General features: G+C 38.0%; 1 protein-coding gene across 4 annotated transcripts in view; it reads right to left on the reverse strand.

Annotated features, from left to right (window-relative positions):
* The window catches only part of CAMSAP2 (calmodulin regulated spectrin associated protein family member 2), a 79,871-nt gene extending 64,404 nt beyond the window's left edge, over positions 1-15,467 (reverse strand). For 2 of the 4 annotated variants that reach the window (XM_059854428.1, XM_059854427.1), the window contains exons 1-2: positions 15,094-15,464; positions 3,005-3,264 (exon numbers count right to left, since the gene is read on the reverse strand). In XM_059854428.1, the coding sequence (XP_059710411.1) occupies positions 3,005-3,264; positions 15,094-15,232 (399 nt within the window). In that variant the 5' untranslated portion in view covers positions 15,233-15,464. Of the gene's footprint in view, positions 1-3,004; positions 3,265-15,093 lie in introns of all 4 variants that reach the window. The other 2 variants (XM_059854425.1, XM_059854429.1) reach the window with 2 other exon arrangements.
* Between the last annotated feature and the right edge of the window lie 117 nt (positions 15,468-15,584).

The raw sequence follows: 15,584 nt of genomic DNA on the forward strand, positions 1-15,584 counted from the left end.
CTGAAGAGAGATTTTTTTTTTCCTAATGCAACTGGAACTTGCCAACTGACATAAGCATCTTTGCAAATTTTTTTACAGCTTAGCTTCCGTAAACTTTTGAAACATCAGATAATTCCTTTCGTTTAGAAGTATAATTTCCAGGAAAAAAAATACTCTGGTTCTTGGTCCAACACTTTCAGTTCAAAGTTCTAGACTATTTCTGCACTGTTTGAAGTCTAGCAGAGCAGAGCCAAGACCATATACATTTCAACCAGAAGAGAAATAACATGCTCTTTGGTTCTTTTGCTTCCCCACAAAAATTAAAAACAAGATGATCCTATGAAACACAGAGTTAACAAAAATAAACATAAAATTAAGTTTTAATATCTTGTAAGACATGGAGAGCAAAAATTGAGATACCACTGAATAACCCAGCTTTTGGTTTCACCAGAAATGAAATAGGAGATGTGAACAAACCAAACATGAGAAAGAGTAAAAGAATTAATCAGACCACAAAGGGGAGGCTTTAACAGAAGCCTTGGCTGCCATGGGTTAATTTCACAAGTGCCTCTTTCCTACCCCATTCCACCAGGGCAAACTGATTAATATACATGCATACACCATGTATGTACACACACAGAGAAACACACACACAGCATCTGCAGCCTCTCCAATTAGATACTAATGCAGCCAAGTCAGTTGGGACTGACGAGCCAAGTGCCACCTATCCTGAGCCCAGCACAAAGCAGCACATCCATCTGCTAGACTTTTCAGACTTAAATATGTAAGGTGCCTCCAAGAAAAGTTCCACCTAAGAGACCAAAAGAGACCAAAATGCCTGCTTCATTAAACAGTCACATGTGAACTAAGTCAACAATTAATCCCCACAGACGTCACTGTGCAAACATCCAGCCCAAGGAATTCCAAGTCTGTTGGCCACAGCTACACACGTTATGATACACGTGCAAAATTAAAACATTCCATACTCCAATCTCTTTCCATAGTTCCATTTTATATTGGAAAATTTCAGCTAGGAAAAGTACAGCACATCTGAGAAGGTAACAAGAAATATCCCCTATTCCTGGGGAAGACAGGCCAGCAAAGGGAATGACAACCGTACTATGTTCTATTAAATTACTCACAAGTACATTTTACACGGGTTTAACACAATCTGGTCTACTAGAGGAACATATGCGTTAATTACAAATGAAAACTTTCTGTTCTACATAATTGAAAAAGAAAAAATATTCCATGCTCTAAAACAGGATATACATTTAAATTTGTAAGACTTGTAGAAACTGACATATGGAATAATAGGAAAGAGTATTGGAAGGCATCAAGGAAAAAGACTGTCAATACTGCAACAGCCAGATTTGAAGTTCTCTGCCAACTTTACTAATAGTATAATAAGGAAAAGGGTTGGGGCTTTCCAATTAAAATATAATGCTGCTGCTAGGAACTTGCATAGGAACAAGAGCATGGTTTGACAAAGTAAAACTCTTAGGCTGGGGACATTAGTATGGAGAATACAGCTTCACAGCCATTTCTTTGGTAGCAGTTGTTTTGGACAAGGCTGTGTTTCTGCCCAAGCCAGTTGTGTTCCCTGTCCTTGTCACAGCCCAGCTGCCTGTGAACTGACAACAGCAACAGTGCACCCATCTGTTACTGGTACTGGAGTGGGGACCAGTGCCCTGGGCACAGCAGGAACCGGGGGACATCAACTCTTATGATGTTCATGTGTCAATAAGTTCCTGCTGACTATACCTAAACAACACTGGGAAATCACACAAACAAGCATGGGGGAAATAGAAAATGACTACTGAAATGCATTTTAAGCAATATGAATTACTAAATCAAACATCAGCACACCAAACTAGGTAATACTGACACCTTTTTTTTCAACTGAGAACTCTGGGAAGACATGACTCTTACAACTACTCTAGACAGGGATCACATTAAAAGAATCAAATGGAGTAACCAGAGGCTCATAAATGCAAGTCATTAACCTTATTTTCCTTCAGAAGCAAGAATAGAATTAAGTTCTGCAAAAACATAAACAGTCAGAAAGTTTTGTTTCTTAAATGCTTTGACTTCTGTGAACATTAGGAACACTCCTAACCACCCACAAGTATTTCAAGTATCCTGCAAATTTTTTCATCACTTGAAACATAGAATTATTTAGATTGGAAAACACCTCTAAGATCACCATAGCTATATTCATTTCCACACATCTTCATTCTAGAGGCAGCTACAGGTCACTGACCACAAATATTTTGTTTACTTAATTTATTCTCTATATTAAATATTAAATACAAATATAAAAAGGTGAACATTTTAAATATTTCACTTTAAATTAAGTGAATTAGCATCTTATTCTATCATGCCGCCATTTGCTAAGCAAACATATGTAGACATCCTTTTTACAGGTAATTTTTTATAACTCAGCTCCAAACAAAGCAGAAACCCCATGACTCAGGAGTTTACTAATAGAATCATTCTTCACTTGGACTAATATTTTAATTAGCAGTTATATAAAGCAAAGACATATTTTTTTGTTGTGTGTTTTACCTTGACTTAATGTGCAACAGGTGACTCTTTAATGTTATTAGGCTGAATTGCCTGCCATTAAAACTTTTTTCCAAGCTTTAAACCAAAGATTTCTGCCATAGAATCATGTTTTCAAACTTTTCCAGCACAGAAATATTCACTTACAGTCAGTGCTGTAAAACTGAAATCAAAGTGATCATATTGTTACTGCTATATTTAAAAATGTAACATTTTAACTAAGTAGGAAGATAGGTGTATTCTAGCATTAATACTGAAGAAATACACCTGCACTGACAGCTAATGATATGAAAAAAATAATCCTAAACCAAAACAATTACAAACTTCCCAGTAATGAATCCAACTGAACTCCTGTGAAAAATACTTCAACATAATGATGCATTTTAAAAGACAGGTCTGTAGGTATTGGGAGTACACAGATGGAGAGGAGAGATGCAACACACAAGCCTGGAACACTCACCATCTGAATTGGTTTTTTGTGAAGATCTCGTTCGGTCACCAACTTTTCTTGGTCAGTGACATAAAGGCCTTTTTGTGCCAGGGCTTGTATAACAGCATCATGACCTAGAAGTGGTTTTGCAGCATCACTCTTGAGAATAAGGCTTCCAGCACGACAGTAGAGCTCAGCAGACAGCAGCAAGTTAACAACAGGTGGTTTTATGTGCTCCTGGTCATACTGGTCTGTGTAAAACGGTTCTCGGAGCTCTTCTGGAACATTTTCTACAGAACACAGAGAGCACAAGTCAGTATCAGAAAGGACAGTCAGAGTATTAGGGGATTTTTTAAAACTATATGTGAACTCAAAATTATGTTAAAGAAAGCTTACCCAAGGGGAGGCCAAAGCCTATACCAGCAAATACGTTATAAAATTCTGGGGGAAATTTCATACAAAGGTAATATTTGAACTATAAATAGAAACTTGAGAAAAATTCAAAGTGTCTTACACTGCAAATGCCACAACAGAGGACCCATGACCGACCTGTGGTTTACATCATCATGAAATTAAAATTTCTTGGCTTCTTCAAATACATGTCAAACATTCTCATTTCCTTTGGCATATTATATAGGTCAGACATATAAAGGCAGAACAATACCCATTTAAATACAAACCCTGGACTCTATTACAATAACAAAATGGAACTGAAACATTATGTTTCAGCACAGAAAAATTCAAGACAAAAAGCAGCCTTCCAGTTTCTTTATATGCAGGAGAATTTTGATTACTATACTGTTTATTTCAAAGGTCATGCATCACAGAATGGTGACAATTCAGCAGTTAAGCATAAATATATGGGCTTTTGACCAGAAATAGAATGGAGAAAGAATAAAAAATATTATCACTTTCTTTCTGACAAAATACTGAGCTCTTATTGGCCTTGCTGTGTTACTGACTTCCCTTAAAATTGTGGTTTTCCTCCTTTTTCAGTGAGCTGGCTTAGCATCCACAGAAAGCTACGCAAGATTTTGTCAAATCTATGCTGAGATTTTTAACTCCAAAATTAGCATTCCAAGACAATCAACAATTTTTTCAAAGACTGTACATAACACAATACAGGCAGACTATAATTGTCTACCACAAATGTAGCAACTATAAATTAATTAAATATGGTATTAGATCAAATTAAATTAAATCATGAGTCAAGTGGAAAATAACTTTCAGATTTTCAGGCATACACACTGCAAGATGCTTCATTTTCCTCCTGGAAGAATTTCATTCTCTATTGTTGTAAAATTAGTTAAGCCAACAACATTTATGGGATAAAGAGCATGTGATTCTTTTCCTGAGTCCAAATGCAAAAACCCTATTTTAATGCTAGAAGGAAAAATAAGTTGCGTAGGAAAGCAGTGATGCAACTCTAAGTTGCAATTCCCTTTGCCTTCAGCTGGATAAATGGCTAAACAGACAAGGTTTGAATCAGTCTGGAGTAAACAGCCCAGTAAGGGTGGAGCAGGAGAAGAGAGAAAAACCAGAACATGCCATCACAAGATAATGACAGATTATCTTCTTCCTCATACATATTCTATTGCAGTTCATGCGCTTCCATTATGGGCTCTGGAAGGTGCCAGCTGCCTTCTAGTTGTGAGGGAAGACACGCTTTGTAGAGTGCAAAAAGTGAAAGAAGTATTAACACATGTTTTAAATGCTAGAAGGATGGTAGGAAAGGGTAAGATATTGCTGCTTCTTTTGCCAATTCAGAGTATCAAGGGAAAGAGATATAGTTTGTCATTTGCTTAAACCATGAGCCTAAATTTGGCAAGAAAACTGACAGCTCTGCTTTAGAATACAGACCAAAATATACCATCAGCACAACTACTCTGCCCTTTAAAACACAAATCTAATGCCTTTTATTATCATCTTGTGAAAAAGCCCTACTTTTTTACAAGATGATAATAAAACTGCTAACAAAAATATCTACCGGTGTCAGGAGATATTTCCATCTTCTCTTCCACTTCCCAGCTTCACCTACTGACTATAGGATCCAGAGTCATCCAGTCCAACACAAAGCATTTCTAATTGAGGATCTCAGAGCAGCTAGATACCTGCTTCCCCAGGTATTGTTTTCATCTATCTTAATGCTACCTGAACTTCTTTCTTTTCCTTGTTTGACCACACACAGTCTATTTAAATATTAAGCTTGTTATTTCTGAAGTCCCTAATGATCTATCTCCAGTATCAGGAGCTCAATTTTCATCAGGACTTTATCCTCTACAATTCCAAATGCCACCTCTTAAAGCATCTTTATGCTATTTCTTCAAGCTAGAGGGGATTAGAAAACTTTTTTTGTAAATATCTCACAATGCACAGGAAGCAGATTTTGCTTTTGAAAAAGACAAAAAAACCCACAACAAAAACCCAAACCAGCCAACCAAATAAAAACCCAAACCAAAATCCACACACCCCTGTTTTGAAGCAGATGAGAATTTCAATGGGAATGGGGGAAGCAGGGAGGAACGGATAAAGCCATTTGTAATTTCTTAGACGACTTTAAAAAGCCTTAAAAATTTCCTATATGAAAAAAAAACCCCAAAACCCTCTTGAGGCAGGAGTACTTAGCTACACTCAAACAGAAGTCACATACTCTGGGTTCAGATTCACTGAAGACAAAGACAGATTTCAAGCCTGGAAATTTGAGCCAGAAGAGAAATCTCAAGACAGTAAATAAACCCAATGCCTGTTAATTCTCTTCTTCTGTATCACTGAAGCACATACAAAAGTGGCAAGATGCAATAAATACATTTATCATGAAAGAATGACATCCGCTGCTGGGATTTAGTAATTAAAAACTCAATACAGTTAAAAAAAAAAATCAACATGATGACTAGCAAAGGCAAATAGAATTATTTATAAAGCTTAGTTCTGCTTCTGAAAATATAGAAAAAGACAAAATGACATGTATGCCATTTCTTTTACTTCATTGATGTACACAAAAATAAATCTGGAAAAGAAACTTATTGGTCTTCATAAAAATAAAACCAGAAAAATAAATTCATTAGAAAAATAAAATAAGGAAACAAAGGGCTAGGAAGCTGTGGCTACAGGCATATTCTGAATGTATAAAAAATGTGAAAGCATACAAACAAGAAATCTCTAGTGCAACAAGATCAGAATTCTCTACAAAAATTCCTGTCAGACTTCCCTCTGCACAGGCAGAAACATGGCACTTTCCCCCACTTCATAACATTTATTAATCTGTTTGATATCAGAATAGCTCTTGACAGAAGATTCAAGCTGTGCTCTCAAGTTAGAGTCTAAAAAGGAAACAAAAACCCCCACAGCAGATAGGTAACAGACAGAGAACTATCTCAGAAGTCCTTCCAGAATTGGCATGTGCTGCCTCTGGAGTCCTGTGGCAGGGAATTTCAAGGCTCCATCCATTTCTCAGCAGATTACCAGCACAATCAGCAGGGTCAAAAGCCTTTATTAACAATTCTGTCAGGGCTAGAGATTGTTAAACAGGCTCTGCTGGGCAGAGAATTTTAACACTAATCCGCAAAGTGTGAGTTTCACCAGTCCTTCCTTCGCCCAGCTGACAAAGAGGAATCTTTCAAGATTAAACTCTGAGGCAAATGACCCATTTTAAAAGAAATACCTTGTTGCACATATTGCCATAAAATACCATCTGACCTTGAAATCCCTGGTAATTATGTCAGGGGGTGTATGGGGACACCGAGTGCAGCGAGCTGAACACATGCAGTGCAGGTGACACCAGGAGACTGGGGACAGTGCTGGAGACAAGGGGCAGGATCTGCCTGCACTCTGCCAGCACCAACAGGCCTTGGAAACATGGATCTGGATAAAAGGCAGTGGTCATGGGCTGCTGCAAGGGAAAAGCTTTTCAAGAGACCAAGAGCATAGGTGCAGGTTGCCTGGGGACCCAGCTGTGAAACTGCCATCCACAGGGACTTGCAAAACAAGGCACTGAGAAACCTCCTCTAACTTTGAGGCTGGCCCTTCCTGGAGAAAGAAGCTGAACTAGATGACCACCCTGTCTTTTCCTAGAATTGTGAGCAGGACCACAGCTTTGGAAATAATTCTGACATTTTGAAATTTGTAAATATTGTACTATGAAGAGAATAAATGAAGGTAATGGGCAAGTTCAAGACAGAGAAAAGTACAAAAAAGAAACAATACCACATTAGTCCAAAACTGTAACTCAAATTTAACCACCAGGCTAATTTCAAAAAAGTAATCAATGTATCTTCAGGTAATTTTTCATAAATCATCAAGGAATGAAAAGTTCTGCAGATGCTCTTTCTAGAGAAGAAAGAAAAATTTTCAAAATTCAAGATCTTATTCAAAGCTTTAAAGCAAATGCAGGATAATTATTGCTCCCTGTTGTGGTTTAACCCCAGTTCCAACTAAGTTGCCCAGCTGCTTGCTCTTTACCCCACTCTCCCTGCTGGGATGGGAGGACAGGGAGGAGAGTTGGAAAAAGGTAGATCCTGCAGGCTGAGATAAAAACAGTTTAATAATTGAAATAAAGTAAAACATTAAAACAATAATAACAATGGAAGGGAAGAAGAGACAGTCCATTCCCAAGCAGTGATCAGCCCCTCCCAGGCAGCTCCCCCAGCTCATGCTGAGACAGCAGCCATGGTTTGCAGTGCCTCTGTGGCCAGCTCAGCTCAGCTCTCCTGGCCACGCTCCCTCACAGCTCCTCCTGCACCTCCTCGCTGGCACGAGGCACAGAGAAGTCCTTGACTTAGAGAGAGCACCACTGAGCAACCCCTGAAACACCAGAGTGTTATCAACAGTGTGCTCACACTGAATCCAAAACACAGCACTGCACCAGCTACCAGTGAGAAAACTCACTCCATTCCAGACAAAACCAGAACATTCCCCACTGTGAGACAGAAATGCAACTTAACTTTCCATTTAAACAAACTGTTCTGAAGGAAAGGAATGTTCTAAAATTAATTCACACATAACACTACTGAATTTACCTTTAAAAGTTGCTTTATAAGAAAACCTCCCTGCTCAGATAGGTATGAATTTGTTCTTTGGAAAAAACTGCTTGTGTTACCATGAAAAGTCTACATTTTCTTTAAAAACAAATTGGTTTTTTTGTAAAGTTTCCATGCTTCCACAGAGATGAATACAATCCTTTACACAACTATTGAGTTTTTCAAGTTTATACAGTGAACAATTTCAGATTTATGAATGCTTGCCTTAAGAATGTCCAAAAGCTTAGAAGTCTTTGTCAACAAGGTCTCCATGTTGTTTGTTTGTTTTGCTTTTTTTTAAATTCCTGAGGACAATAAAACAAGTTAAAATATTTTGCCATGGGCTTTCTTAATTAAATGATGCCATCACTTTGGGGAGCCACATTAAGCCTCAATCGAGAGGCTTAATGTGGCTCTCTACACGTTACTGACATCAATGCACAAAGACATTAAGAAGAAAAAATTATTTGTAGAAGACTGAGATATAATACAGAATTATTTAATGAAAATTCTAATACCTTTCACCACCTCCTAGTGCAAACCAGTAGATGAATGAATGCCAAATCTTAACGGACTAGACTGTTTTCTGCAGGTCAGCAAAGGTATGCTTTGCCAGGAAGTGACCGTGTCAGGTTACCTCATTCAGACTCCCACTTGCCAGCGAGGATTCTGGTGCCATATTTACAATCTGGGCACAAGACAGCAGAGCTTGCACAGAAGTCAAGACTCCAAGAATTGAAAACAGGTCAGAGAGGACAGAATTCTATTATTTAACTTCTGGTGAATTTTTTTTAGTGGACTCAATAGAAGAGGGAGACATCTCAATTTACTATTTTTATTTGGAGACACTATCAAGAAACAAGACTTTTAAGCAGGAAGTGGAAAACAAAATGAGAGAGTAGAGATTACAAAATAATTTTTATTTTTTGGTTTGTTGAATCAGTCTGCCACTTCCATTGTTCTTTGCTAGCAGGCTGTATGTGTACTTCTGTCAAGAGAGAAGTATCTGAAAGGCCAACACCCAATTCATGGCACACTCAACCTCAGTATAACCATTCTTAGCTTTGTCCACCTTGCTAAGATGAACTCAAGAGATTCTTGAATTTAGCATCACAGAAGTACTATGAATAAATAGATCTTACCCTCCTGCCTCTAGATGCTACAAAAATAGACCATTATCCACTGCTTCAACAGCTGTTCTGCACTTAAAAGGGATTCCTCATTCAAAAAAAAGAAACAAACAAAAAACAAACAAACAAAACCCCCTCAAACTAAAACAATTAAAAAAACCAAAACCCAAACAAAACCCTAAAAAACCCTCCAAAACCCAAAACACAAACCAACCCCAAAATATTTAAGGAAAAAACATGCACAGGCTCTACTTTCATAGCCTAACCAGACTTCAGTTGTTCTTTAAACACTGCAAATCACAAAAAAAAATGCTCTATTAATTGTCATAGTAAGTGGCTATCCCATCCCATGTCCTGCCTTCAGTAGCACAACAGGAAGTGCTCCTCAAAACCTACAGAATGTGTGTGGTACTGGCATTTGTTATTAAAATGGGAAGATTAGCATCTAATTTACTATAACCTGTGTATTGATTCAGGTTTTAATAAACAAAATAATTACTTAGAATTAACCCTGCCAATAAGGGGATCAATTTTCATTAACATAAATGCCTTCAGAACTTATTTTTGGGAGAGGCAAGTTATGAGAAATGTAAAGATAATAGTACAATTATAATCCTATCTCACCCAGCTAGCACCTTGATGACTACTATAGACAAGTAATGATTTAAATATCCTATGGAGTATGGAAAAAGCTGTTTCAGAAAATTAGAGACAAACATTTCTCGAACTTATTACTAGACTTCATTAAGCCAAAGAAGACTTGTTGCCAGATAGATCATAGGATGAAGGGGAAAATTTTAAACTATATCTTCAGTAGTAACTGCAATGGTGGTCAAAAAATATAAAGAGAAACCAGGTATAGGGAAAAAATATATTTCAGCTCATCACCTGAAATCAGAAAGTGTTTGGCTACAGTCTCTCCATCAGATCTGTTACATTCTGCAGACAAGCACTTAGAGTTGTAAAGGCAAACAGGCTCAAAGGCATTGGAGCTCATTGAAAGAACAGATTCCATACCCCAAAGGAGGTCCATTGTCAGCTGCCAATCCTGCAACTGTCCCCTTACTGATCACCTTCCTTTACATTTGTACACGCACAATCTACAACTTCAGAGGACTCTGTCAAACCCAACAGATCCAGAAGTTCATACAATTTTATGTATTTACAGCAAAAAAGTGATCTGCGCTCAAACTACATTACAAATGTGCTCTACAGAAAGGAGTGATACAACCACCTTCCAAGTAAAACATCCCAGTAGATGATCTGTCTAATCCACTGATTTTAGTAGACCGACTGAAGTATCAATTTGTCAGCAACTATTTCAGAGAGGTGATGGAATCTATATAAAAAAATTCTCACAAGAATCTCAAACATTTGTTTTCAAACTCCAAACTCGTCTACAAGGTTTTGCTACTGCCAGACTAAATATAAGTGAAGAAATTACTTCTGCTAGAAAAAGATTAAAATGTGTTCTGGCCTGCAACACCCAACAGATGAGAGTACTTAGCTACAACTTGTTTCTGTCAGATACACAGTGTTCATTTTCTCCCTTCATGGTTCTACTGGCCACACGGGCAAAGAGCAGTAAGTAGCCACATACGAGTTCTGAAAACATTAATCATCAGGAGAAAACTATTTTTAAGTTTCTTGGGTAATATTTACTTGCTGATGATGCAACTGTAATCTATTGCTTCAAACACCTACAAATGATGCATTTAATGTTAAATTTAAGGTTAAAAGGTATACAGACTATCTTATTTTGACTTTGGAAAACACAAAAATGTTTAGGACAATTGCTCAGGCTTTTGCAGCTTTTATTTTGCTTTTAGTTTATTCTTGTCAAAAAAAAAAAAATTAAAAGAATCTCATGCTAACCAGTTAAATGTATTACTGAAGCAGAATCATATATTGTATGGATAGCAAAGCAGCAACAGCTTTAACTTGATTTAAAACTGTGCCCACATTTTTCTGAAAATCAGACACAGATATACTCTTAACTTTGTAACTAAAAATTGGATAAAAAGCTGTTTGACAAACCATTTTCCAAGAGCACTCAGATGTCCCCTACCAAAGGGGAAGAACATGTACTTCCAAGTTCAAGAGCTCACATCTTTCTTCACACTAGACAAGGTTGTAGAGATGTGATTCCAAGCTACAGGATTGAAAGCACTTTGGAGGACAAAATTATAATTCAAGATAATTTTGATAAGGGGAAGGAGTGGCTTGAAATAGGATGCAGTTATGTAAGTATAGCTGCAAAGCAGGAACCTACAACAGTACAATTATAAGATGGGAACAACTGAGTAGGCAGCAGCTCTGCAGAGAAAGATAGAGAGCTACAGTGAATCACAGACTGCATGAGTCAACAATTCTAGGCTGATGCAGAAATGGCAAACATCATATTTTAGTGAATAAATCAGAGTATTATAGGTCGGAAATATGAAATAATTCTTCAAATTTACCTTGTACTAGTAATGGTTAGCTGGACCAATAGATCTAGATTTAAGTACAGAGCTCATGTAAACCAACCACAGGAAAATATTATACAAGAAAACAACCAAGCAAGAAAAAGAAAAAAGCCAAACTCCTAATAAACACAGAGAGCAAAAAGGTTTGACCTATAAAAAAGACAAAAGGTCTGTTTTGTCTAAACAATATAACAGACATTGCTTTTATTATATGAAAGGTATTATGAAAATGTAAGGTGCCCACCATTCTCAAAAGCATCAGGAAGAGGGTAAGTAATGGTTTTAAAACTTAGCAAAAGACATCAAGATTCTGTTCAAACATCTAAAAATAAATAATTGACTAGAAGACATACCGTTGAAAGTCTATAATTAGAGATTTTCAAAAAACAGGCTAAACAAACATCTGTCAGGAATGATGTATATTTAGCTCAGCCTGCCTTTAGGAGCATGGATGAACAACAAATTTTTCAGGCACATTTTCTATTACTATAGCAGACTAGGAAGGCAAGAACTTCACATTCCAAAATAGTGAAACACACTTCTGTTGCTTTAGAAATAAAAAGAGCACAGATTACCACAACATCAAGACATTTTTTAACTAATTCCTATGAAGCAAATCCTGTCATACTTTTAAGTTGAAGGTTATAATGTCTATACAGTTCATCCAGTTCTTTGGGAAGAAATTTTTCTATACTGAAATAGTTAGCTCCAGCATTGGGAGACAAGGCTGAAATTAAGTATTTGCAGATTTAATTTCTAAAGTCAAGCATTCCCCCTTTTATACTTCACACTTGTTAATTTTTCCCCTTTCAGTTACTGCAAGTTGTGTCACTTAAACAATTTGATTATTACAAAACATTCAATCTGACATGTCCTAACACTGACATATAATCCTACACACCCCTCAACCCTTCAAATATGAATTCCTTCTTCAATTAGTATTTCTTAAACAATTCCTCATATAAGATGCCTTCAAAATGACTGTTAATACATTCTTACTCTCCTATGACACCTCACTAATAGGACAACTTCTTTAGACCTGCCTGTGTTGTGGGCCAGACTCTACACTTGCAGTTTAACCAAGGACAATAGCAATCGACAGTATCTCTCCGTTTTTGGAGCCAGGTACCAATGAAACACCAGAAGTCATTACTAATGTTAATGAACAGTGCCTATTTCAAAGTCTTCTTGCAAGAGCAAATCCACAACACATAGTCAAGCTACACCCACAACTCTGATTGGGGACTGAAATATGGTTTTAAGATTGTGAAAGCCATGCACCGAAAGATGTACCCCTTTGATACAGGAAGATTTTGATTTCTTTAATGGATACATGATTGTAACAACCTATGCTTTTCTTCTATGAAACTGAACTGCATTACTTTGTTTCATAGACGGTAGGGAAAAACCCTTCACCTTCCCCGGCAGGCTTAGGGAACTTCAGTACTTCAAGCATAAAAAAAGAAATAAAATGTGGCACCCATAAACACACTAATCATCCTTTGTATTTCCTCTGTACAAATGTATATAGCAATAGTGAGAAGACATGACTGAGGCTGTGATTTATTCCCAAGAACTAAAATAATTTAACAAACCCAAACTTCCTTCCTTCTTGGAAAAGGTGAAGGTCAGTTCTTCTGTTTCACTCCAAGTATAAAGGAAGCATTTGTACTGCACACATGCAAGTCCTGTATACTGTCTTTCCCTACTTCAGCCAAACTTTTCTTTGACATTTCTAGTTACATTAACCTAGTGGGAGAACTGGGACCAGAAACACTACAAATATGTGTCCTTACCTCTCTTCCTGCAGTGATTAGAAAGCAGATGGAGCAATTATTCCCTCTAATCATATTTTATTTGAGCATCTCAGAACAACCCCAGTTATGAAAGGAAAGACTAAAGGAATTTGTTTTGGATCACACTTTCTATGAAAAGTAGCAGAAAAGTACCCTGCAAGTGGCTTTACACATTCAATAGAAACTCAACCAGTATGAACCAAGACATTTCAACCATAGGTTGAGAATCTGTCAAACTCCAGTAGAAAAAAGTTTTCAGGTTGGAAGGCTGGGTTGTATAATTGCACAAGCATTGTACACTCAGAATCCTATGAGTAGACCCTGTGGAACCAAGCTACCTAAAAACATAATGATCTTTGAAAGTGTTCAATTAGGTACTTCCAAGAATTCTCTCTGCTATTTCACATCTCCTACCTGCATAGCTAATAAAGCCATATATCAAAATATTACTTGTCCAGATTTCACAAAGAAAAGCAAGTAGAGTTTATCGACAAATCTTAACATGGAAACAATATTTTGATCTTTTTTTTCTTTTTGAACTGATGCACTCACTAGATTCAAGCACTTTAAAATTGGCTTTTTGGAAGCATTGCATCAAATATTATGAGTTCCCAGAAGCATGTCCCACAAAGACATGCTAAATACATGCTAACCCAGGCTAAATACATAACAACACCCTGGCCCTAAATGTAAAAGGTGCAGTACTCTATAAGGAGGAACCTTTTCCTGTTATTTTACAAAAAACAGGGGCAAAAGTAATGATTGTTGATATCTACCACACCTTTCAAAAAACCCCATTACTTTTAGTAAACAGAAAATTAAATTATTACAATACTACAGCTATACTACAGCCAAAACCCACAAACAATAAGCAAATAACCCCAACTCCCCCCAAAAAGCTAAAAAAAAAAAAAAATTTAAAAAAATGAAAAAAATCCAAACCAAACAAACAAAACCCAAACAAAATCCCCCCAGCTTGGTAAATTTTCAAAATGCTTCCCTCAGAAGACCTCTGCAAGTCTGGTATTCCTCAAGGCCCAATAATATTTCAGGCACAGAATAATAGGTCTGGTATTCCTCAAGGTCCAAGGTTTTCAACGACAGAGCACTGATGCCTTTTGGAGGCATTACAAATCGATTCCATTTACACTCACAGACAAGGAGAGCCTTCTGTATTGTGCAGGCCAAAACCTGGCACTAAATGCTCTTTTCCCTGAAACCCTTCTTATTGCTTAAACACTCAAATGGCTACAGGCTACTGTCACACATGTCAGAACCCATTTCCATTGCTTGCTCCCAATTCTGCTCCTAAGCAATACCAGGAAAAATTTCAAGATGACAGACAAACGTGGATTGCTGGGTTTTTTTCGCATTGTAGAAGTGTGACCAGAGTAATAAATAAAATACCATTTACAGAGATCGATTCACTCAAGCAAAACAATATGAGTGCCAACACGCCAAATTTACTTGCTGATGGAAGCAGGGGGACTACTCCAAAAAGACTAAGTGTAATTAAGGAAAAACAAAAGAAAAACAAAAAACCTCCTCACAGGGGTAAGAGATCTTAAGGATAAGGGAACAGACCAAAAGCATTTCCCACACATCTCCCCCCCTTCTCAGCTCCTCAGGGAATGGCTCGCACGTCCTCAGTAGCGAAGCAACCAAGCAGGAACCAGCATCAAAGAAAGGGAAGAAGGAGACGCCACCTACCTGTCCCAAAGGCTTTGGCCACCAGCCAGGCCAGATTACAGGCGATTTTCGCTCGGGAGAAATCATAATGGTCAAAGGGTTTGATGGCAGGAACAATGAAAGTCTTCCTCATCTCCTTGGCGTCTGCGGCATCCCCCATCTTCTCACAGGACCCCCGGCAATTGGGAACTTACATGGTTGTTTCCCCGTCCTCCTCCTCCCACGGCAGGGAGAGCCGGCTGTAAATACGCCGACAGCAGCTGAGAGCAGCGCCGGACCCAGCTGTCCGTAAAGGGCTAACACCGCCTCCCGCCTTTCTCTGCACAGGAATGTAGCCGAGTCCGAGTGTCCTCTTCTTCCTCCTCCTCCTCCTCCTCGCTCTTTGTCTCAATTCACTCACGCCGCCGTCCCTTCGCCTCCGAAAAAATGCCCCCGGCGGCCCCGGCCCCGCGTTCCCTGGGGAGACCCTGCGGCCAGGGCTGGGCGCCCCAGGCGGCCGCCAGTCCCCCGGC

Source organism: Haemorhous mexicanus, chromosome 9, assembly GCF_027477595.1.
Source record: "Haemorhous mexicanus isolate bHaeMex1 chromosome 9, bHaeMex1.pri, whole genome shotgun sequence".
Lineage (NCBI taxonomy): Eukaryota > Metazoa > Chordata > Aves > Passeriformes > Fringillidae > Haemorhous > Haemorhous mexicanus.